The sequence below is a fragment of the Haemorhous mexicanus genome, chromosome 3, assembly GCF_027477595.1.
Source record: "Haemorhous mexicanus isolate bHaeMex1 chromosome 3, bHaeMex1.pri, whole genome shotgun sequence".
Taxonomy (NCBI): domain Eukaryota; kingdom Metazoa; phylum Chordata; class Aves; order Passeriformes; family Fringillidae; genus Haemorhous; species Haemorhous mexicanus.
The window spans coordinates 56,044,961-56,071,412 of NC_082343.1; the positions used below are offsets into that span (position 1 = coordinate 56,044,961).

Here is a 26,452-nt window from a genome sequence, read left to right on the forward strand (position 1 = left end):
AGAATGTTTACTATATAGAGGTTTTTATGTATCCTGTTCTATAACAATTGGACAATTGAGAATAAATATAGGTTCAGTTGCTCACTTAGGTTTACTACATATTTTGCTTTACTGTTACTAATTTCATCTGAATGTCTCTAAAGATGTTCACAGCAGCCTTGACTAAGCTCCATACATGACCCTGTTCTTTGGAGGAATGGGTATGAGAACAATCTGCTAAGAAAGAGAGTAGGAAGAAATGGTGGCATCACTAAAACGAGGCATCTTGCAGATTTAATGGACCTCTGGAAAAAAACTAAATAGCGATCTCTAAGAGCACAGGGCTACATTGCCTAATAAAGAACTTTTATACTAAAAATATAAATAATTCCCAATCAACATAGTAAAAGAAAAAATCAAACCTGACAGTACATACAGCTGATAAAATGGGATATTTTTCAAAGACATAGAATTAAATGAGAGTATGGCATTTTTTTGAAGAAAATATTTTTTAAAAAGTTCTTTTATTTCTTATTTAGTCTGTTGCTGAGGAAGAAAACAGGGTGTAATTTTGCTGTTCTAGTTTTGGGGTTTCACCTTTTAAAATTTTTCGGTACAGGAAAGCTCAAGAAGAATTACTTTCTTTTCAAAAGACATTTTAAAAATGACTAGTGCATCATATTTTTCTTTCTTGTCACCCTATTCGATTTTTTATTTCAAAACAATGGGAACACAGTAAGGTTACCTCCAGGAAGAATAACAGAAGCTTTTGATACCACATGCTTGAGAGAAAAGTCAACAGAAAGCAAATGGGGGCAGTGACTAGTCTTTGTTAGTCAGGACTGTTATCCACATCCCATGGAGGGAAGTGGCTGATGACTTTGGAAAAGACATTCTGAATGTTAGGTCAGGTGTCTCAGTCACACAGAAAAGCTAGGACATAGCAATGATTTTGAGAGAGGATCCATTCTTTTGATAGATACAACGCACCAGCTTCTGTAGGAGGAAACGTCAGAAGTGTAAACCAAGAAATATGACAATTACCTTGTATATTTTCTCTGCTAATAGTCTCAGATATAAGCAATTCTTACTGTACTCAGTAAACTTTAATAGCCTGGAAAGTGTTGACAGCCTGTAATACTTTGTGTGAAGATTATTAGGGGTTCCCCAAAAACCTCATGTTGAGTGACTAATTGCTAGCAGCAGACACATTTCTAATTAATTATAACACAAATTATTCAGATACTCTCTTTCATTGTCTAAGAATTCTTAAGTAAGCTCTGCTATTTGCATATGCTTTTTAGCCCAAGGGACATGTTAGTGCTGGCAGTGAAAGCAAACTAAAAAGCACTTTTGTTAAAAGGAGAAAGGAATGATGCAATCAAGTCTGTTCTCTGATGCAGTTTTACTGAGTTACTGAAAACAGACAATCCTGTGTCTCCAAGCACAGAACAAACCTAGGTGATGCTCACATTGACAATTGCCAAGGTTGCCTTCCTAGTCTTCTGTGCCCCAGGGTCTTTTCCTTTCTTCTGTTCCCTATTAAAGCCAAACAAGCACCTTATATCTCTACCTGTAGTTGAACTCCGACTTCTCATCATTGCCTTACATGAAGCCTTTTACTAGTGAAGGGAATTCTTAATCTTTCCAGCTGTTTCATTTCTATGAAGGGCCTTAATCAAGCCTTCCCAGGCTTAGTCAGATTTAGGGGTGTTTAGCAACCCTAGATAGAGCTGCAATGGCCTAAAGATCACAGGCTTGCTTGACAGCAGCCTTCTAACACTTTCCAACACAGAAACATCATATCCAGGTATGATTTAATTTCAAATCTCTTTTTTTCCTGCAGGGGTCCCATCAAACAAAGCATGCATTCAAAGTATAAATTCATAGAAAACACTGGCCCCCTATGTGGATAAGAGATACATGGTAAAGGGGAAAATATAAAGGAATTATATCTGGCCTGCTGCTTCTGTGTGAGTTTCATATTTATTAGCATAATCAGATTTATCATTATTCTTACATGTCTCTTGAGAAGCAGGGTTGCCAATTATTTAATTTCTTAGTAGTAAAGAAAAGCACATCTCTTAAGCACCAGGTGACAGGGACAGGAGAACCTTGGTGTGAGAAGCACATGTGGATGAGCCAGTATCCATGAAAATATGGATGTACTGAAGTACACTAGACACCCTGAATGGAGAACAATTCTTTCCTTAAAGAATTAGTAGAGGCAAGCTTTGCATGCTGGATTTATTTACTCCCTCCTCCCCATAAGAAAAACACCACCACACACTCACCTATTGAAAATGGCTGCATTTTTTATGTGTTCTGAATCCCATTTGTTATTTCCTGGGCAAAACTGAACTGTGGCTCACCCTCCAAAAAAATCCCAGCAGACACAGACCTATAAAAACTATCCTGCTATAAAGGACTCTATAAAACAGTATGTTTTAATTGCTTCCTGGTTTTAGCAAACTGTTTTATATTCAAAGTTAACATTAGGTTGACACTTAACTTCCTTGGGCTTTTTATTATTTTAAGACATAAATTATCAGAAGCTATTTATTTTAACATTTGCTTTCATGAATGGAGGTAGCATTTGTGTGACTGATTAAGCACTTAAAAAAGCAGCACAACCCACCGCAGATTTAATTAGTTGCACAAATTATCACTGAGCACCGTAAATTTAATGTCATCTCTTTTACAATTAAAAAAAAATACTGAGCAGGTAATAACAGATTCGTATGGCTCAACTGAGTATCCTGTGGGCAGGTTACTATTATACTCATTTGGGATACAGGAAGATGGGATTGAAGGTGTTGCCTAGGTTGATACTCTCAACTGATGGTTAGGGTCTGAACTGGGGGGGCTGACAGTTCAGGAAATAAGGAAGTTTGGATTTGTACAGAGATGACCAGAGCTTCCCTGCCTCCCACCTACAGGAAAGTTTAGGAATTACAAATATAATCAGCTGAGTAATTACTACCTTTCTTGGAAAAAAATACACTAAGCATTCTCTGTTTGCATTGTACATGTCTAACAATGTTTTGGCGCTCAGCCAGGTAAGTCTTCCCTTAATAACCTGTCTTCTTACAGATGATGAGCCTGTAATATGCTACTAAAATGTATTTAAAAGGTTTATTAACTTTGAGAATCTTCAGAAGTCTGTCTCACAACAAACTGATATCATTCTGGAGAGAAAGATACACAGTAGTTTCTGTAGTGAGGCTCTGGCACTGTTTATCTCCCAAATGAGATATCAGCTCATGAGGTTAGAAATCAACCAAGTGAATTTTTACATTATAGACTCTCACAAGAATCAGATGAAAACTGGTGATGTGCAAGAGAAAAAGCAGTAAGTAGCATACCTGCTACTTACTGTACAATCTAGTCATTAATAACCTGCTCCTGGGTATTGTGTGGTGTCATGGCTGATCTGTAAATACAAGTGGGTCACGGGGTAGTTTAAAACCACCCAGTTTTTTAAAAAAAGCCATTCCACATTCTTCATTGGGGAGGATAGGAATGCACAAAACAAAGCATTATGTTACTTAAAGGTTAAGTCAGCATCATATAAGAAACAACTAAAATGAGACTGCACAATCTGAAGACTTATCCCTATTCTTAGAGCAGAGAAAATTTTCTAAGCCCCAGCAGAAACAACAGAGAAACTCTGCATCAGTAGTAATCTTTTTCTATAACAAGCCCTCTTCCAAGGTCATGCATTTAAGGGAGCTGACAGATGAAATCTGACAAACCTAGCTGCAGCAATTTGGGATGTAATTCCCAATGTTGCCTGGATTCATCTCTCCACCATGGACTACCACAGAACACAATGCATGCAGCTGCTTCAGCCCAACTCAGCATTGTTACTGGAGGTCTGTGCTGCAGAGGAGCTGGCGGAGATGCAGCCAGTCCCACTGTTTTGCTACCCCTGCTGCAGGGGCTGCAGCCTCTGGCACAAGACAGGACAGCCTTGCTCTCCTTGGCTAGGTCTGCCTCAGCCTGCCTGTTGAATTCACTGGGGTGCACTGCAATTCAGAGGCTTAACTGCAACCCCTGCAGATAAGAGCTTTCAGCTGCCAAATATTATGCAGGATCCCTGATGGGCTCCTCAGCCTATGTCAAACCCTGTGAGGTTGTATCTGCCATCACGCTGCAATCATGGATCTGAACTGCGGGCTACAATTGCCCCTTGAGAGGAGCAGCACTGAGAGAACATGGCAGAAATCTGTCTAGCGTGCAATGCTATCTCTTAACAACAGATGCCTGGAGCACAATATAAGAACACAGGTACTTTTAAAGCCAGAGGTTGCATCCCAAATTTCTCATGTACAAATCTAGCTAATTGCTTTTGGAACTCATAAAAACTTCTGACTTCTACTTGAGGAGATCCAAATTACAATATTTCCTTAAAAATCATTTCTTCTTGATGCTTTCAACCAGCTGTTTCCTAGTTTCAGTGGCAGCACCTACTTCTTGGGTTGAAAAAAGCAATAATTCCTTGTTCACTTCCCTGTGTATCTCATAGATTTGGATTTTCAACAATGTCAGTCATGGCTTCCCCAAAAAGAACCATGCTAGTGTAGTTGTTTCTCATCTGGAAGACATTCCCTAACTTCTCTCGCTCTTGTCATTTTTTCCATCTTTCTTACTCTGCTAGTTAGGGGCAAGTAGCACACTGTCACCTTTGTGTCACAGGAGTCAGAGTGGCAGACGTGAGCACCAGCCAAATCAGTTAACTGCCCCGCATGAGGGATGGCCACCAGCTGAGCATTCCCAAGGATAATGTGCACATCCACCTGTGATATGCACTTCCATGCTTCCCATTGCAATCATATGCTTCAAGCTCTGGGTTCATGAAAGATTTTCTACTCTTCTCAGGCCTCTCCACCTCTTACTTTTTGCAAAGACATGAAAGATCCTTGCAGAGATGGAGACTCTCAGTAGATAACACTGCCCAAGCTAAATTGTAAATGTGTGCTGATATCAGATTTATCAATAGTTAGAAAAATTCTAAAATAAAACTGTAAGTACTTATTCTGCTCTTCTGCTGCTTGACTCATTCAGTTAAATTCACTAAATTAACAAGGTTATTTCCACTCAATTGAACTATCAAACAGCAAGCAAACACAAACGAACAAAAAAGCAAAGCAGAAGAGCAAACAGCAACCACAATAACATCCAGGAGTTCCAGGCTGGGTTCCAAGAAACTATGAAACTTCATTACAGATTATGAGGTTAAAAAAACCCTGAATAATCTGGGATAAATATCTTAGTAAAGAAGGGATTCTGTTCTCATGTTCTGTCAGCAATTGTAAGATGAAAAAGGTTACTTTTACAAAGAAAGCTATCTATCTGATGCCAAAAGCCACACTGAAAAGAAGCCATTAAAAAATAGTAAAACCAGTGAAGAAATTCTAGGTAATGACACCATGATTCCAGCCAAGGTCCAAGTCACATGGGATTTCAGTTGGCTTAGCATTTTCAGTTTGTGCAGATAAAACTCACAGATTCAGCTCTTTACCGTAAACTAGTGAAGCAAGGACAGTTGTTATTTTATTAGTTCAGGTAACAGATACTCTGGATGTTATATTCACCTTCAATATATTTCATGTGTCTTCTTTTCTATATCCCCTGCCAAAAAAAGGAGAAAATACTTTTTGAGAGTGGCAACACTCATTCTGGGAATGACTGTGCCCTCATCTTTACAGACTCGAGAGGAAACTGGAGATGCTGGGGACTTTGTATGTAGTAAATTATCTTTTCAGAAAAAGAAATGTGGACAGATTGCTGCAAAAAAAAAAAAAAAAAAAAAAAAAAGTACAAGACAATTTCACTACTGAGAATAAAACAGAAAAACCCTGACCAACCAACCAAAAACCAAAGCAAACAAAACAAAAAAACAAAAAACAAACAAAAAACCAACCAGCCAGCCAATCAATCAACCAAAAAATCATACAAAAGAAGGCATTATAAAGAAATTAGCCCTCAAAGAATTTCAGCCAGCTCCAATTACACTTAATACAGTCAAGTTACACTTCTCCAAAAACATTACTTTAGTGGTTTTTCATAGTCATTATTGATCATTAATTAGCCATGTCTGATTGCCAAGATATTTAGTGGGAATTCCTTGGCCATCACAGGTTAAAGCGAGTCTTTATTTGCCACTTCTGTAACACTTCTAAATTAATAGATATGCACAACGTAGAAGACAGGGTGTGATTTGTCACGAATATTCAAAATGAGTCACACCTTTTCCATATTAGAAAAGAGTATATTTGCTTTAAAATAAGAACTCAACATTACCCACAAATTTTTATGTCTCCTTCGTTATGTCTGAAACTGTAAAGAGCAGTCAATCTGCACTCTGTACAATTTATATAAAGAGAAGACAAAAGGTTTGCTTAATTCCTACCTTTGCCAATGCTATGAAGAAATACAAATTGAGAAATCTCAACCTCCATTTTCTCAAATTTCCCCAGACATTACAAAAGTGTATCAAATCATTATGCAACAAATAATATTAACCATGGTACCAAACTGCAGTACTGCCTTTAAATAAAATATTTATTCTCGTCCATAGAAAACATATAATATTTTTCATTGGAACTGAGAGCAAACAATGCATAAAATACTTCTGAGTTCGTTAATTACTAAGGGAGAAATATAATTAGCAATAATAATTCTTGGGATCCCTTTATAGTCAGTCTTTCTCAATTAAACTTGCAATCTATAATTTTCCTGGAGGAGATACTGAAATGTCTCAGATCTCAGCAGGCTCTGTTCTGTGTATAAAAAAGCTCCATAAAAGGTTGTCACACAGCAAAGCATGGGCTCTGTTTAGTAATAGTAAGTAACAGAGTAATAGTCACAGTAATAACTACAGTAATGTTCAGGTTTTGCAGTTTGCAGTAGAATAACTTTCCTGGAGATCTTGTGCAAAGGTTCTCCTGCAGTCTATGCCAGCAATAAACTAGACTTGAAGAGGGAGTGCAAAAGGAATATTTTGACCCACAGCCATCTCTACTCCTTGATCTCTGCGCTGGTGGGCACTTTTCTCTACATGCAGTTGGCTTCCTGGACTGCTGATAGTCTCTGCTGGAAGAATTCACTATTTATATATTGCCATCAGTTCTAAGAGGAAGAACTCCTTTTTACTGCAGAAAAAACAACTTCATAGTGAATGAAAAAATAAAGTAAACCACACTGGACTACAGGCCATGCTATTTTACAAAGGCATAGAAGAGTTAAAACCTGTGCAGCTTCAATAAATTTGGAGGATGTGTCTTTCTTTCTATTTTATCTGCAAGGTTTGTTCACCTAACCAAATCCCAGGAACATATTCTAGAAATGCACTTTACCCAGAGCCATATCTAATAATTTTGTTTACAGATGGGGCACTTTCAGGAGTATTACAGATTAAATTACTTGTCTTGGTTCAGCATCCTAAAGCATTGACATGTGGAGCAGGAATGTAACATTGTCCTCCAGAGGATGTACAAGACATTTAATAATGTCCAGTTTAAAACATGCATGTTTAACTGTACAGTATGGTCAAAGGCAACTATAGGTGGAATCTGAATTAGGGTACTATGATAGACATCATTTATAGACGACTTTTTAAAGTATTTTTAGGTAAATATGCCTCGATTTCCTTTCAAAAATTTTATAGTAACTTTGCAATCATATGAAAAACATTGTTGCAATCACATATCATTTGTGCCCCTTGCCCTTGTTCTGTCACTGGGCTCTACTGGTGAAAGCCTGGCTCATCCTCTTGATGTTGACATTTAAGATACTTGTGCATTGATAAGATCCCCTTTCATCTGTCTCTTCTCCGAGCTAAACAGGCCCAGCTCCCTCAGTCTTTCCTAAGGAGAGACATGCCAGACTCCTAATAATTTTTGTAGCCCTCCACTGGACAATCACCAGGAGTTCTTTCTCTTTCCTGAACTGAGGAGCCCAGAACTGGACATAGCACTCCAGATGAGACCACACCAGGGCTGAGAAGATGGGCAGAATCAATAACCAGCCTCAACATGCTGGCAGTGTTTTTCCTATTCCCCCTAGGATGCCATTGGCCTTCTTGGCCACAAGGGCACTGCTGGCCCAAGGACAGCTCTGTTTCCACCAGCTCCTTCTCTGCAGAGCTAGTTCCCAGCAGGTCAGCCCCTAGTCTGTGCTGGTGCCTGGGGTTATCCTTCCCCATGGGCAGGACCCTGCCTTGGCCTTTGCTGAATTTCAAATTGTTCCACTCCAGCCTGTTGAGGCACTTCTGAAGGGCCATAAAGCTCTCTGGGGTATTGGCCATGCCTCCCAGCGGGGAGGTGCTCTGTTCCTTCATCCAAGTCCTTGATGAACAAATTAAACAATACTGGACATGAGTCAGAATCTGCGTAGGCAATATATCTGTGTGCAAACAGCACAAGGGGAATTTTATCCCAAAGCGCCTCTTCTTTACTAGAATCTCAATTTTCGATCCCACATAATGTCATCCTCCCCCTTTGGCCTCTCATTTTGGGCATATTACTTGGAAGTACAGATTACCCAAGAATATGGATTACTTGAAGATTTTTTTTCCCCCAAGGAACAGAATTTTTAAAATAGCAGTTACCATGTGGAGGGAAATATTGGTAATTCACTCAATCCCTCTATCAGTGTGCTTGAAGCCAAGGAATCCAATACTCAGCTCTCTTGATCGGGTTGTAATTTCAGATACTGCTGGGCAGCTATCTGAATCCCTTTGCATGTTTACGTGGCCTATCCCCACATGCTGACAGGTTCACACCTGTAAATCTGATTAGCAGACAATGTTTGACTTGATTAGTCAAGTGCAAAGCTCAATGCAGTCAGACATTTGAAATTCAAGATTTCCTGGAGCTGTGTTAATAGGTTTGAGACCTGAGCAGTGTGTAAATGAAGCAATAGGAGCCACATGTTCTTACAGACAGTGTTTCATTTCTTCATTCTCAGAGGGTGCTGAATCAGGAACTGTTTGGGGCTGATGTGTCCCTCAGTTACTAAAGGCCTCAGGACAGACAGTGGCTGCCATCAGAGCTTTTCTGGAGCTTCTTCAAATGGAAAATATCAGGTTTGTGTAATATTAAATTCCAGTTTCCCACTGGTTACTGTCCGTACATTTGATGATCTCTAAAGGTCCACAGGCTGCTTTCAGATTATTCCTTCACATGAGAAAAAAGGATTATATTCTCCCTCCACCTTTTCACATGGGTTGTCTATTTGTAGTCTCTGAGCTCAACCTCTTGTTTACTTATTGCTCTTCCACTCTTGTGAATCCAATTTCTCCTCAAATTTTTGTCAATGCAAAACTCTCTTTCTCTTCTGAGACTGTCTCAGTGAAGCATTTCTGATACTACACATCACGGGTGCTCTGTGAAATCAGTTTCAGAGTAATGATTAGCTATACATGCTTAGAAAGGCACTTATGTTTTCAAATATCTCCTTGCATATTATTAAAGTTTGTGAACAAAAATGATGAGTCATTCTGCCACCATAAGGAGACCAGAGAAGAAACACACCTAAGTCCAGTCCAGTCCTAGTTAGTGTGAGGAAAAAGTAATGGAAATGTTGTCATCTATTATTTATACCTCCCCACTATAAGCATGGTGTTTTACTATCCAGTAACAAGAGATGGATCCTTGCCCCTTGATCCTGTAGATCCTGGAATATAAGAGAAATTACACTGCACTGGAGTAATTGCAGTATTGCAAACCTTTGATGCTGACACAGTCTGTAAGCAGCAAAGTAAGATTTATTTTCATGTGGTGCACCCAATAACACATTGCAATAAGTAGTCAGGAATAAGCTCTACTCTCTGGTACCACACCTTAATGTCTCTATTTAAGCTTCCAGAACAGTGTCTTAAATTAGGTCAAACACAGAACAAGCATACAGGACATTATGACAGGGCAAAGTAATGGTGGAAGAAAAAAATCAATAAATATTAAAAAAGGCTGAAAATTGCTTTGAGGTGAGTAGTTATTCCCACAGAAAGACTATTTGCATTGATTTAATTCTTGACATGCTTTGTTTTTAAGACTTATAATGAACTGTACTATTACTGTTTGTTCTGAAGCATTGTCAGAACAAAATCATGAATAAGCAAGAATGGAAATGAAAAATTTTAGTCTCCATGCCATCTGTGAAGGGCAGGAATCACCTACAGGCACTAAAACATGAGTTGGATAAACAAGGTGGGCAGGAGGCTGGAGGAGAACATAGATCAGAGAGCAGTGACTGAGTTGAGAATGGGGGATTTGCTGGGAAATGATAGACGCAGTGCTTTAGTAACCATTGACCTTGCACTAAACAGCACAGGAAAAAGTCAGAACTCCAGAGATTTAACATAGGACAAACTCAAGAGGACCAACATTAAACTGATTTCTCTCTCATGTCCACGTTATTTCCCTATCAATTTCTCCCTAGCCATATTAGCTATGTCCTTTCTCCAGTATCATATCCACTCCCCTCCCTGCAGGGAGCAGTTCTTTCTCCCCCAGCCACCAAAACTCAGAGGCCTCTGAAACCTGTAGGGTAACATTTATACACAAACCCACATTTTCTTTGATATGAAAGACTATTTACTGATGAAAATTCATGATTTTTCAGAAGACATTTAGAAAGAATAAAACCAAATCCTAAACTTACAACACTGTATTTAAACCAGGAAAGCCCATGGAATAGCTAGTTTTCATTGGGTGCTTATGTGAATGTACAGATGACTATCAGAAGACATTCCCCTGCACCATTTGCTTTATTGCAAAGCAGCCATTGGGAAACTTCATGATGATTGCAGTGAATTTGCCTCAAGATCAATGTTGGTTACACTATCATTTGGCACAGCACAAGGCAATTTGAGAATCTGTTTATTTTCAGAGCAAAATGTTCATTGCTCATGGATTCTTTCAAAATGAAGCCCATATTTTTACAAAAAGTGAGTCTTGGGGATGGAATGCCCGCCGTCATTCACTTTCACATGTTCTGCCTCTTTTCTCACATCTTGCAAGATGTGTGTGAAGGCACTGTGGTTTAGAAGGGTGATGCCTCTGGTGCCTGCAGCCACAGAACCAGAAAGCAAGTGGTGCACCAGTTCTGGAGAGCACCAGCTTGCACAATGCCACAATCTCTCTTCTTGTCTCTTACCCAAGACATTGGGTAAGTCTGCTTGGTGGATCAAAGGATCAGCATTCCAAGGAAGAGCGAGTGCTGTGTGGTGCTCCATCAATGCATGTGATGTGGTAGCATACTCTAAGTCATGTTTTCTAGGGAGTGGAATATCCATCTTAGACCAAAATACTGGTGCACCTTCACTGCTGCTTCCACTTCCTGCCTTGACTGACCCAGTGCCCCTTTCATTATTCATCTTTCTCCTTCTAAAGGTGATGCAGAAACTTCTCTCACCTAGGACTCCTCCCTCTCTACCACCTGGACCCCTGTGTCCCCATCTGAAAAATCCTGCCTACTCTCCTGATGACATGCAGCCGTGGGTTGCACGGTGCACACACACACACACACACACACACACACACACACACACACAAGCTGTGGGAAGGCATGAGGCAACCTGCTCTTACACCCAGCTCTCAGCAGGGCTGTAGCCAGTGGCAACCACTGGCAAATTCCTAAAGGAATCCTTAGGACAGTATTTAACTCAGTGTTGTCTTCACATGGAATGCACTCAGTGGAAATAAAGAGGAGAGAGCAAATCCCAACTGCTTTGCGAAAGGGCTGCACAGTCTCCAATTCTGAGAATTTCTGCCTTGGGAAGCAGGCACTGTAAATGGTATTTAAATGTTACTGAAAAGGGGAGGGGAAGGCTGGTGGGAATGAATTTCTCTCCCACGACACACCACGGTCACCAAGGCTGGCAGCGTATGGTCAGCTGACTGCTCTGGAAGTGTCACTGCTGGTCTGCTGCTGCAGTTTGTACGAGAGCTTGGGCCATTGGACTCAGGCAAAATCAGCCAAGGTGGCTGATAACAACCCACTGAAACACACTGTGTGAGTTTCCCTGGCTCATTTTGTTTCAAGAGCTCACACAAAACCTGTGCCCAGCAGAGCTGCAGGAAAGGGGCAGCAACAGGCAGTTGGCAGGCAGGGAAGGCTTGAGCCAGAGCTGTATGAAACACGAACATCTGTGGCTTGGTCATTTACCAGTACAGTTGGTGTTCGTCAGCGTGGTCAATGAGGTCATTTGTCAAAACAAAACTCTGCTTAGTTCCCAGATGCCTCATTCTTTCATGTGAACTTCCCTAACATTAGTGCAGGAATAAAAAGAATGTACTTGTCATTACAAGAATAAATTCATTAAAGGTTAGAGCGAAATCCAAAACAATTATAAGGAAGCACTTACCTCTCCACAGACAACATCTCTCTGTTATTTTTGCCAGCAATTTGGAAAACTAATTAAAATAATGGATTATTGTACTCACTGTTTTAAACTAATCAGTAATCCTAACATGCTATGCATTTGCTATTTCCTATAAACACTATTTTTAAAAGCCTTCCTAAATTGACACTTTAAAATAAAAATTACTTTCTTTCTCTTCTTAGTTATTTCTAATCCAATAAATAATTAAGCTCATCTTGCTTAATATTTGCATGAGTGTGAGAAAGCACAGGCCATTCGGCATGGGTAGCTGAGGAGACCTTAGATCCCTGTGAAGGGAAGATCTTCATAAAGCTTTTTAGACACCAAATACATAATGTTTTAAAGCCATTGACCTTCCAAAGGGTTGAACACCTTTCATATGTCTCCAGGTGAGCTTTCCAAAGCAGGAGCCCGCTAACCTAACAGGCAGGCTTGAATGCCTTGCCTCAGGGTGTTTTTCACAAACAATACAGACACACTCTCTGCTCATAGCATCTGTGTCTCCCACTCGCCTGAGAACTAAAAACCAAATAAGGGAAAGAGATCCTCAGTTGAGATATGAAATATGAATAGTTCTTCTGTGAACTGAACTTTGAAGCTTTAATAACAGAGCAGTAAAAGTCTGGGAAACTGAAAGATATGCACTTCTAATTTAATGCCACCCCAAAAACTCAGTTAAAAGATTTAAACATCTTTCTTTACTTTAACTAGAATCTTCAATGGACCAAAAGTGCCTCTGGGGAATCAGCAAAGCGTTCTGCAAGATCTGAAGAAGATTCAGGGGGAGGAGACCATGAGGGGAATTATCTGCACTTCAAAGTGTTTCTCTCAATATCACTATTTCAGATGAAGATTTACAAAATGTTTATTATTTATACATTTAGTTATTTAAACAAATGCAATGTATTACTCAGATGAGAACAAAAAGAGTTTGAAAACTTAATTTTTATGCTGTAAAAAAAATTAAAGCCTATTGGACTGAAGTTTCCTTTGACGTTCCTTTCTCTTTTTAAGGAGACTTTTTTCAAACCAAAGACAAAAATAATGTCAAGTTCTCACCTCTCTGTTGAGGTTCAAAGGATTTTCCTCCCTTCATTTTAGTATTATTTTGTATGGTAAATATCCTATCAAATGAAGGCTCTGTTTGCTTGAATTTCAATGAAAGACAGAATTAAGAAGCCAGCAGCAAGTATTCCACACTAAGCGCTGCTTTCTATACTTTTGATACAACTTCTCTAAAGAGTCTGCAGAAAGGGTAGAAACAACCATCAAAACATGTAGAAAACCCCCATCCTGACATAATTTTGCTGTTTCATTATATTGCATAATTTAAAATGAGCTTCAGAAAATAGGAAAGTACTTTCTAAAGCTGAGGTTTTTAGAGGCATGGAGTGGCCATTGCTGTTACCTGTGGGCAGGAGGTTGGCACAAAAATGCTACCCAATTTTTTGGTTTTATTAAATTTCTGTAAGATACAAAAGTCCTTTAAGGATAATTTGAACTCTAAAGATATGTTTAAGTTCAGCTTGATGTTACATGACTTTAGCATGTACTTGCACTGTCCTAAAGTGGCTTTGAAATCAGTGGCTTTGAAACAACCCATCACAATACAACTTCTATAATCTTCATCATTTCCAGGCCCCACTCTGTACCTCCAAATCATTTCTATTTCTTAAGCATCACACATCTTCTGATGACAAAGTTTAATTCAGACTAGTCAGGCTAATCTTTCAAAAAACCTGATCAAGCCAGGTGAAAGGGATTTTTTAAAAAAAAGTGTTAGCAAGCATCTCTCCCGTGTCCCCATGGCCTTTGTAGGACAAGTCCTTTGAGAAGGCAAGCAGTGCAGAAAAAGCATGGATATCATTGCTCTCACTCCATCTGTTTTCCATGCTCTCCTGTGCTGCCAGAGGTTCTGCCTGACACCCTCAGGACCTTCAGGAGCATTTCTTTCTGCTAATGGACACCTGCCTGCACTCAGCCTCACAGCTGTGCTGGGCCCTGCCTTGGTGCAGCACTGGAGAAAGCCAGCTCTGCCAGCAGCTTCCAGGCCAGTGTGGGCAGCAGGGAAACAGAGGTTTCTGTGCAACTTTTGACTGTCAACCTGAGTTCCTCCAGACTGCCTAAAAGGCAGCAGTGAGTCAGAAGCATTGTAATGGCATGTGATGTATTTTAGCACGACTTTGGTCGAATCAGAGGCTACAGATTGATTTCAAGGCTGTATGAATGTTGCCATCCTGACTAAAATACATGGCAGGCCAGAACTGAGTTAATGTGCCAGTAAGACAAAGAGCTTTAGCCAGGAGGGAAATGTAAAGCTCTGAGTTCCCTAAGGCTGTAACTAGGTGAAGCAAAGGAATGGCTGATTACCTAGTGATATGCTACTGTGACTTGTACCACTCACACAGCTCATGAAAAATGCCTTGAAAAACGTGGATGCCTTGGCAATAGTGTGATACTGAGAGCATTGTAAGGATTGTTTGCCTTTTCTTTGCTTGAAGTAACATTTATCATTGTTTAGAGAGTACCAGGGGCAGGGAGATTTGCAAAGTTTCTCCAGTATGCTGTCCTTCATCCCTGCTGACAGCTAGGCAACACACTTCTTTATTTGGATTAAAATTTGTGTTTTCTCAATTGGGGACTGAAATTCCACTTCAAATGAGAAGTTTCAAAAAATATATACTGCTTTCATGTATTTTTATTATGGGAAACATTCAGAACAAACCACTTGAATTTACTGATTGACTGACTGATTTACTGGTTGGAAGGAAACATCTAAGCAGAGTAGCAGTGAGAGGTATGAAGACAGACTCAAACTAGTTCACGATCTCTCACATAAGTTGTTGAGAAAGAAATCTGGATGGAAAGTCTGAATGATCTAAGTCTTACAGAGACCTTTGTTGTATTAGGGAGTTTTTACCTATTTACCAAGAATATTTCTATTATTTTACCTGTTATATGTTGCTCCAATTATGTTGTTTTCTTCCTAATAAAAAATAAAACTCAAGATGTGCTTGATGTCTTAGTCTGAAGCCACCAGATGCTTCAAACCACAGAAATAACAAAATATTGCAATATTTTGTTTGTTGCTATATAGTTAATGAAAGAACGGGTTATTATTTATTTGATTATTTTCAAAACAGCACAGAACTTGCAAAAGATTCTTTAAAAGTGTGAAGATATAATAATGCCACATGTTTTTAACTTTCACTTATCTACAGCTGATAATGCTGATACCAACACTAGTAAGCATCACTGCCCACAAACTAATTAGAAAATGAAAATTTATGCTTAAATGATTGTTCTGCTTGCATTTTTCATAATTGACTATAACAAAATCATTGTTTGATCTAGAGTATTGCATAATAAATGGTACCAGCTACTTTTTCTTTATCAGGTGATGAATTTTGGAACAAAAGACATTTTTTCAACTTCTTTTTCTGTTAAAATGAAGAGGTATATTTTTAATATATTACCATGCCACTGAAGGGTCTTACAATACCGCATATTACTAGATGCTTCTAAACATGAGGCAAGGATTGTATTTTTTTTTATAGCTTAACAATGATAAAGTGGTCCTTTCAGTGAATGACTAGTACTCATATTTCTTTCAATATGAGGTGAAAGACCTTTTTTTTGGTTTTTGGCTTTTTTTTTTTTTAATTAGAACAAGCTTATCCGTATGTGCTTAAGTTTGATACAGTATGCTAATTGCTTAGTTCCCAAAAACTGATGACAAAAGCTGTGCTCATAAATAGAGCTCTCATACAAACACCTCCTTGTGAAATTTGAAAAGAAAATTAAATATATATATGTGTGTGTGTGTTTGTGTGTGCACTTTTATATCCACTTCCCCAGTCTACAAGAAACATGGAGAGAGGCTTTTTACAAGGGCATGTAGGGACAGAATGGCGGGAATAGCTTCAAACTGAAAAAGGGCAGGTTCAGATTAGATGTTAGGGAGAAATTCTTTCCTGAGAAGGTGGTGAGGCACTGGAACAGATTACTCAGAGAAGAAGTAGATGCCCCGTTCATGGAAATGTTCCAGGCCAGGTGGATGGGTCTTTGAACAACATGGTCTAGTGGAAGGTGTCCCTGTCCCTGGCAGGGCATTTGGAACTAGATGACCTTTAAGCTCCCTTCCAAACCAGACAATTCTGTGATTCTGGGATTTTGAGTGCATAGAACAAAAATTACCTCAATTCTGTTCTCAGAGCCGGGACAAACCCATAAAGTCAGACTGGCTTTTCGGGAACTCACCGACTGCAGAAGGTGGCCGAGGGCTGCGCAGTACTTGCGTGCGAGGGGACGCAGAGGCTTTGGGTGGCACTTGGTGGCAGGGTGGGTGCCGGGGGTCCCCAGGAGCTGGCTGCCACCTCGGGGGGCAGGGGGCAGCCCGCAGGGCAGGAGGCCGCTCCTGCCTCCCCCCGTGTCAATAGACTGGGATGGATTGCGGCGACCTGCTAAATATTGATTCTGCCAAGGCTTGGAATTAAAGTTAATTTAAATAGTACGTGTAAAGAGTTTTATTAATTGATTTCAAATGACAAAGAAGTATTGGAAAAGCATTAAACCTAAGCGCCATTTTAAACAATAAATTTAAACTCACGGTAATTGAATTATGTGTTTCCAGCTGGAAGGGCAGGCCGGAGGGAAGCGCACCCTGTGCTGCGGGAAGCAGGTGAAGCATGCTGCAGGGAAACGCTGTCCCGGCAGCAGAGGGGCTGCGGGCGGCAGGGCGGCTCCCTCTCCCTCGGCCGCCCCAGGCCCTCCCCCGCCGACCGGCGAGGCCGCAGGGGCCGCCGAGGGGCCGGGGCTGCGCCCGGGGCGGCCCTCAGGGAGCCCGGCGGGGCCCGCGCGGCCTGGGCCGGCCCTGCCCAGCGCGGGGAGCGCCGGAGGGAATGCAGCGGGACACGGGAGGTTGGTGTGGCGCAGGAGGAGGGGTGGAGAGTGGCCAGCAAGGCGAGAGAGAGGATTGTCCCTCTCCGGACTGGAGAGACCCTGCCTGGCGGACTGCGTGCGGCTCTGTGGCTCCCAGCCTAGGAAAGGCAGGGAGCTGTTGGAGCGAGCTCCGAGGAGGGACTCCAAGATGATCGGGGACTGGAGCACCTCTCCTGTGGAGAGAGTTGGCGCTGTTTAGCCTGGAGAACAAAAAGCTCTGGTGAGACCTTAAAGAAGCCTTCCAGTACCTATAGGGTTCTGGAGACCCGTGCAAGAGAGCTGGAGAGAGACTTTTATAAGGGTGTTTAGTGCTAGGATGGGGAACAATGGCTTTAAGCTGAAAGAGAACAGGTTCAGATTGCATATAAGGAAGAACTTCACTGTGAGGGTGGTGAGGCACTAGAACAGGTTGCCCAGAGAAGCTGTGGGTGCCCCATGAGTGAAAGGGTTCCAGGCCAGGCTGGATGGGGCTTTGAGCAGCCTGGTCTAGTGGGAGGTATCCCTGACCTTGCTTACTCCAAGTAACATGCCCATCTTTTGAAGGTGTGGGATGTCAAATGTGTAACTCGAGGCTCTTTTCTCTTTTTTACCTGTCCTTGGCAGATCTCGACCACCTCTGCACTGTTAAGGCTGGGAGCCATTGTAGTCACTTTTCCCTACAGGATAAGAACCTTAGGGAGATGCTGCTGTCTCAAGAACTGGTGACTTAATTCAGCACAATGAAGAAATCCCTCTGTATACTAGAAGGTAACAGATAAATCCTAGGCTAATTATTTGAAAAATAAGGATTCTCTATTTGGTACTAATGAATAGGGGAAAGGAAGGAAGCAACAGGAGAGGTTTAGGAAGTAAATATTAGGAAAAAAAAATGAACTAAAGAGAAGAACAACTTCTTCTGCACTGTGAGACACATGCCAGTGAAACATGCATGACTATGCAATTGGGTGCAAATACACTGTTATTTTTTAGGTGGACTCAGGATATTGGTAACAAATAACTTCTTGTTACAAGTCTGTCTTCCCTAACTGCATATAAAATGCTTGGTGGTAGCGCTGCAGATGAAGCTTTATGGTTAAATCACAGTATTTTTCAGGTTTTGTATTTCAGTATGTACAGAGCTTCATCTTTCGTAGTAAAAAAACAAAAAAAGAATCTTGAAGGAGTCCACTGTAAGCTTCACTGGTGGTAATATATCCAGTGGAACGTTGCTTCTTTCCAAATTCTCTTTGAGGGAAAGAAGTTTAATAGTTGATTTTGCAATTTAGTGTTATAATTTGATGGTAAAACATGATTTAGTTGTTTTTCTTCTTCTCAGTTTCAGATGCATATGTAGAACTGGTAAGCAAATGTCTACACGTAAAGTAGAATTGCATCATGGAGTACTATGAGCTTTATCTAGCATGTATTTTTCATGTTAGGCAAACATACCTTTCTTGCCTTTTAAAAATGGTCTGTAGTGGAGCAAAAGTCAGAATGTTTGTCCTTCAGGAGTCTCTTTGCAGACTGGAATAAACATTGTAGAGATGCCCAAGTCATTAGGGATTTGCTCTGCTAGCTAGGCAATTCCACTGCATCACCCTTTCAATGTAAATAACTACGCATAATTAATGGAAATGCAATATATACTAAGTAATGACAGAACAAGTAAATTAACAATTGCAGGGGAAGACAGAGCTGTGTTGAGGGCATCAGATGAAGATGTTGCTACTTCATTTGTTTGTGCCAGTTAAAACAAATGTGAAGTATAAACCTACACTTTTTTATACTGCACAACAGCATTGCACTGAAATGCATTTTACCTTGTGTTAGAATTAGTAATTAGAAGTACAAAATGAGTAGTTTAGGCACGTGACAGGCTGTATTTGGTATGCAGTCCAGAACAGCTGTCTCCTTTATCTGGAGTTACTGACACTCACAGAAAGCATGGCCAGACTTTGCAAACCCATTTCTGACAGTGCACAAATAAACAACTGAGGGTGGATTTAACAATGCAGACAGTATTAATCCTTCCCCATTCCTGCTGACTGGAGGTTTTGAAAGGTAAATGCAATTAAGAAAAACTTGAATTTACCAGTCTACACTTGGAGACTCATAGTTTCCTTCCCTTGCTCCCACTAAAAATATGTTTTTAATTCCATTGTATTCATACCAGCCACCAATGAAATGCCAAATTCCCCTAGCTTGGTTTAATTGTTTCTTTGGAATGGCATAAACTTAAAAATAGAGTAAGGGATATAGGAAGCTTTTCTTTCAGCTTTGTGTTCTGCCATTTTCCAAATGACCATGGCCTTTTCACCCTTTTTTCCCCCCTCTTAATTTTCCTCTCTCCTTTCTTCATGCTCAGTAATCTTTAAAATAATTTTTCTGAGGGATGGATAGAAAGGAATTTGCCATGGGGAACTGTAAGAGTTCATGAGAAAACAAGTAGGGAGCACCCTGAAATGTCACAAATTATCCTGAGAAAAATTAAAGTGGCATGGGGCCGTGTTCTAGATGTCAGAATTCCACTTTGCTACAAGAGTAGTACCTGCCTTTTCAGTTTACTGTTGTTTTTGTTTCTATTTTCTCCTCCTTCTCTACCTGCAGTTACTTCTTCATGACTTGGAAAATAAATTTTTTGCAGTAGGGACTGCTTTGTGGATTTTTTCTGTGAGCATGGGTCCACATATTCGATAATTCTGGGCCAAAGGTGATAAAAGTAATCTTCCTCTGGAGTACTCAGACTCAAAATTTCAGACTGCTCTTAGTTAAAGACTGACTTCTGTGGTAGTGTTATTATTGCTTAGGTACATCACCACTACTTCCTGCTGAGTAAGGAATCTACTCACCGCTTCTTGAAAGGTGAACTCACTGTGTGCCACCTTTTTCAGTTTCAAATTGGCTTCAACCCCTGCACTATATGAATGCTTACAATCCTCTCTCTTCTATGGGGGGGAACAGTTGAGAGGATGGTAATTTTTTTTTTCAATTACACCTCTTCATTAGTAAGAGGTATTTTCATATTATTCATAAAATAAGAGGTGTAGCCTGAATTGCACTGTTAAAGTGTTGTACAGTAATCATTAACATGTAACATGTATATGCTTTTCCTAAAGTATTCCTCTAATTAAGTAAATTTTTCTTCTAGATGTATCCATGCCAAAATATAGTGGTCTTGTGGTGGTGATGGCACAGTTTGTGGTGTGAAACAGCAAAAGAAGATGAAAGTGAAAGTGCACAGGAAGTTTTCCTTTCCATCTTTAATTTTGGGTAGTTGAAAACATGGAGTTTCTGAGCAGGATATTTTCATGTGTTGGTTTTTGTTTTGTGGCTTTTCTGAAAGAGTAGTGTAGGAAGTTATGTTAACAAGAAACAAAAACATTTTTTCCTGTAGAAGGGGACAGACATTTAATTCCTGAAGTTATTCTAAAGGTCAGTAAAGTTATATGGATATTCTTTCAACCTGCAAGTAATTAATTGCTTGGGTTTGCCAAAGAATCAGGTAGATTTATATACATGTATACAGTTAGTCAAGTACTTGTGGTTGATCAGTGCCGAAATTACTAACTGGCTGCTTTCCCTTAAATACCTCAAATAGTCTATCCTGTTACTACTACTCTGAGCTTTATCACAGTGATCACATCTGCATAAAAATGTAGAATTTGCTTCCTAAATAAATGCCTCTTGTTAGAACAATACCAACAGCAGTTCAAGCTTGGTCAGGACTCATTCAGAACATGCTAAGTGCACAGGTCTCATGAGCAGGTCATCTCCAAAGGCTTAAGAGACATTGTGGCAAAGATGAAATAATAAGAAGACAAGAGGGAGAATTGGAGCTCTAATGTGTCACCTTTCTTCTGATAAATGTGATGTAATACTAACCAGTGATTCAGACTGTTTACTGTTACTGTAACAGAATAAAATCATGTTCAGGCAGAGTCCTTACTGTTAACCTTTTCCTTTCACTGCTGTGTTTCCTTGGCTAGTTCTTGGCCCAGCTGGAAAGGCGGCAGGAAATGTCACATACACATGGACATTATGTGGCTGGCTGGGGGTTTTTTTCCCCCCCATGTTCTTTAAGCAGGCTTGGAACAGTCCTGAGGAGCATTAACATGCTGCCTCTGACAGCTGAGAGTGTTTTGCCACAGGTGTAGTTTTCCCCAGAGGACTCTGGGTGTTCAAGCGGAAGAGGGAAGAGAATAGATGTCCTTTGCTGTCCTTTATCAGAAAGGGCTGCGTAGCACTCAGCAGAGGGTTTATGTAAGTATTATTTTTGTATCCATGGGGCAGTATCAAGCTTTAAAATATTAGTAAGAAATATGTTTACCAGGGCATTCTACTTTCACACTGCCCAGCAAAAGGCTGTAAAAATCATCCCTGAAATATGCCTCCCTCTGTGATAAAGAGTTGCAAGTGGGTTATAATTCACCAGACATTTCTAAAAGCAGTGATATGCAAGAGGAAGACACAGCACTGCAGCAGATGATGTAGGAGTAGAGAGATTACTGAGTAAGAGAAGCTAGAAAGAGAAATTACTTCTCGTGACACTAGGGGGGCATGTTTCAAACTTGGTTTATAATTGTATGTACTTTACCTGTCTCTGAAATTCTCTTAAATGTATTAATGTTATAGCAATCTATATGAACAAAACGGGCAGCATGCCAAAGGGGGTTGTAATTTTCAAGTACCTCAGTATTGTTATTGGAGAGGGGAGGAGGATATCCACTAACAGTGTAATTATGTGGCAATTCCAGGGAAATTGATTATTATTAGCTTTTTATGATCACACTAACAAAGTCAATGATCCAAGATAAAATAGCAAAAATTAGTGCTTGAACAATATTCAGCAACATGGTATCATGGCCAGGTGAGAGTGGATGTATCTGAAACCAGATAATTCCTGAAAGGGAAATGGCCATCTCCCACCAATTATAGCAATGGATGTGCTCTATTAAAGCCTGATCCACTTTAACGGGGGACTCCCAGCATAAGAGGCCACATAAGTATGCAATGACACATACAGTATCCAGAAGTGGGTGGGTGTTTATTCTAAATACCCACATCACTGGGGTATTTGCACCTTTAACCAACAGAGAGAATTACAGGTAGTGAATACAGATTGATTTCTTCCAGTTGGTTATTGCTTTAACAAAATCTTTTGTCACTTTTTCTAACATCTGCCTTCAGTCCCCCAAACACAGCACGGAGACTGGGTACCTGCATAGTCAGAACTATCACTTGTCAGCCATGTCTTCCCCTTTGAGGCTTCGTGGTTTTATATATAATAATTAAAAATGCTTCTCTGAGATGTGAGAAGGCTTTTCTAAAAGAAGAGCAAGTTGCTGCAATACAATAGCATAATATTTTTGAAGGTCATAATAATAAAGTAGGGGAAAGAGAATAATCATTATTGCTCTTTCTTGTAATTAGTTTGCTTTCCGATATCCCACACTGTAACTAGAACACTATTCAAGAACACCCATCACAGTGCTTAACAAGATTTAATGTACATTTATTCTTAACATGTGGAACATATAAAGATTTTATACTGAATAAATGAAATTCATTAAGCCAGAGGAAAAGGAGGAATTTACATCAAGTTTTTTCTTTTTTAACTACATTATCTTGAAATACAAATGCAGATTCTTGTCACTGAAAAATCTTTGAAGTTGTGTTTCTTCCTTTTTTTTTCCTGTATATATTTTTTGTCTGTAGACTGGTAACCATTTTCTTAAATCAATCCATACGTAACCATTTCCACACCTTGATTTATAAAGCAAATTGTGATCGGCTGCTCTCCCGAAATAGAGCATGACTTTATACATACAGAAACTTGTACATTACCCTCAGTTGTTGGTTTTCTGTGTTGGGTTTTTTCTTTTTTCTTTTTTTTTTTATTATTTTTTGGAGATATGGCCCAAATGAAAGAAAAAAAATAATTCTACTATCACTTTGTAGATACCACATCATGAAAAAGAAACTAAAAACTCTGTACTAAAAAAAAAAAAAAATGAGGGTATGTTTCATGTACAACTTCTATATACATCACGGCCCTTAGGCAATAAAAAAATATTTTAAAAAATGATTAAAGGAATTGTGAAGAACTGTCATTGTGGAAGGTCAAAAAAAAAAAAAAAAAGATGTAGACAAGACAGTTCTGGTGAGGAAGCAATTGATGTTTAACTTCAGGTTCTGTTTAAAAATCTTTTAACTTGACTTATTTTGTTTTGTTTTGCTCCTAGCCTGATATAACCATTTCTCCTGAGGAGAAATCAGTATTGTTTTGGATTTTGACTACTGACTGACACCCTCCTTGATCCCCTATACCTACATCACTAGAATCTTCTATTGCACAGAGCTTTGGGTGATGGTATACAAGTTTTTTTTTATTTTTTCCTTATCTGAAAAAATAAAACACACAGGAACTTGGTATGTTGGTTATTTTTCACCTTTTTGTTTCAAAGTGGTGAGATTTTTTTCCCATCATACAATGGTTTGCCATAACATTTTTTTTTAAAAAGTCACTAGTTCGCTTCCCAAAAAATATGCAATACAAACATGGAAAAGAACATTGAAAAGGATAATCTATGGAAAAAAAAAGTGTGACCTTTGAATGTACTAGACAGCAACTTTGGTTAAAAAAAATAAAATAAAAAGATGTACTTATACACATAGACAGCAAATATTAATTTCATAACTGTTCAAATTAATAATTTCTTTAATTCCCAATTGGTAAATAGTGAATGGGGCAGAGGAGCAAAGATTCTTTTTTTTTCCTTCTTCCTACATTGGATAAACAAGAACAGAAAACAGCCAGTTATATGTGACCCTCTAATCTCCACTCACACATGCTTGGCTTCTCACTTATGTCATAACTGCCCAATCTGAAAAAGTACATCACAGATGACAGATGCAACCAGAGAGTTCAGGACAGCAGATATTGAGATATCCAGCAAACGACCCTCGTGCAAAAGGAACTCGGAGCGGTTCTCGTCCACTCTCGCCATGGCCAGCAAGGCCTTGGCTGCCCTGCACATCATGTCTACGCTAGGCGGCTCCAGAGGCGGAGGCTGCATGTGCATGAGGTTATGCTGGCTCTGCTGGTACTGGGCCATAGTGACCCCATCCTCCAGGAAGCTTATCAAGTTTCCAATGCTTCCCTTCTGCACAGCTATTGCCCTTGCTGCTAATGTGTCCCCCTGGGCAAGGTTCGATAGGAGCGCCATGGACATTTCTCGGCAGACCGGGTTTTTGCGGTCCCCAACGTACCTAACTAAAGTAGCGTAGAGTTTCTCCTGACGGCTGAATGGGGGGGTGGCCAAGATAAGGTCCACATTATTGTCCTGGATACTGAGCTTACACAGGGTCTCCAGCACAAGTCTCTGAGGCGAAAGAACTGAGTTGGGCCCCACGGTTGGAAAAGGATCCTGTGCCTCTGCAGACGGGCACACCATCCAGTGCAGCAAGCCATCCAAAATTGGCAAACAGATGCTTTCTGTGTAAGCAGACAAGTCTAGCTGCCCAGAAATGTTGGCTAATGTGACCAATGTATTATCCCTCAAGACCTCGAGGCAGTCCCACCACCACTCATCCTTGCTGCAGGCCACCCCTTTGTCCTCCTCTTCCTCTTTCTCGTAAGTCTGCGGCGCTCGCTTTCTTTCTGGATGCTCGTGGTGAAGAAGGATCAACTTTCCCAGGATCAGCACCAAGCCTGGATGTTTGGACATTTCGGTGTCATTGCCAGGCACAAAAGACAAGCTACGGACGATATTTGACACACAGATGCAGCGTTTGGCCAAGGAGTCTTGCCAGTGAGTTATGGTGCATAGAGGAGTCTCATCCCGGCTCCTTGGCTCATCCTCTAGCAGTTTAATATTCCGGTGGCTTTTGGCTTGATGGATCCCGAAGGGAAATTTACTGCTCTCTGTTTGGGAACCAGAGTTTGAGTCTTCAGGTAGTGCTCCTGGCCGAGCTGAGAGGACATCATCAATGGTTGCTGTTATACTCTTTTCTTGCTGCTCCTCAGATTCACCTTTCCCCTCGAGGTCCTTCTTTTTGCTTGGAGAGTTCAAGGGAGGAGGGGCTTTCCTGCGTGGTGGAATCTCCATCTTGCTTTCAAAATGAGTCTGGATATGCTCAGTTGTGTCACCACCACCAAGCTGCCAGTGGAGAAGTCCACTATCAAATTCCTGAACGCGTCCAAGTTTGTCAGATCGGTCAACAACAAATAGATTATTTTTCTTTACAATCTTTATTGGCAGCTTGTCAAATTTACTGGCTTGTTTTGGCCTCTCACTTGGATCAGCAATGGCACCAGGAGTAGAAAAAACAATGCTCTTTTCTTCTCCTTCTACCTTTTCATCCTCCCCCTCCTCCTCATCTTCGTCAAAATAGTCAATACATTCGTCATTCTCATCTTTTCCAGTATCCTCTGCCAAGGACTGACTATCATCTTTCTTGGCTGCTTTGTGATCAAGTGCTTTGTGGCCTGGATCTCCCACTTCATATTCCATAAGGATTCCAAAAATGTCAATCAGGCATTTTCTAAAATACTCTACTAAAAGCTCAAGAAATCCAGACAACTGAGGGAAGAAGAAAGAAAGAAGATAAAAATCACATAAATATTTTTGTCTGCATGGAATTTTACTAGGAACACTGATGCATTCACGTGTGAATATTTCTCTCCTGCTGTGGACTTGTGGCTAGGTCCTGCATGGCAGAAGTTAATCAAAAGAAATTCTTCTACAGTCTGTCCAAACAGTATATAATGTCAAATTATCACGGCTCTGTTTGCTTCAGCTGTAACAGCTATGAGAGGTACAGAACTTTATTAATGTCTCCTTTAAGCCATAGCAGACATCTGGTTTAGCTGTTCCGTCCCCTCGGAAATGCCTATTACTCTTCATTTCTTGTATAGAGTACTGAGGTTCCTAACTTGGCTATTTTTTCTGATTTCTACTTTTATTAGATATCTAAAGTTTGCAATTTTTCCTTTCCTCCTTTGTCTCTAAAACCAACTGTCATGTAGGAACCTGCAGTTCAAGGTCCAGGTACTGATATCCTAGATTTATATCTATCTCATCTCTATTGGAATAGATAAATTTTTTGTCTGGCAGTAGTTTAAAACTGTTATTGGAGGCTGATGCTGTAAGTCACCCTTCA

The 26,452-nt window shown here is 40.1% G+C and overlaps 1 protein-coding gene across 6 annotated transcripts in view; it reads right to left on the reverse strand.

Moving 5' to 3' along the window:
* Positions 1–22,781: 22,781 nt before the first annotated feature.
* The window catches only part of ARID1B (AT-rich interaction domain 1B), a 326,525-nt gene continuing 322,854 nt past the window's right edge, over positions 22,782–26,452 (reverse strand). For all 6 annotated transcript variants that reach the window (XM_059841926.1, XM_059841925.1, XM_059841924.1 and 3 more), the window contains one exon: positions 22,782–25,872. In XM_059841926.1, the coding sequence (XP_059697909.1) occupies positions 24,160–25,872 (1,713 nt within the window). In that variant the 3' untranslated portion in view covers positions 22,782–24,159. The remainder of the gene's footprint in view (positions 25,873–26,452) is intronic.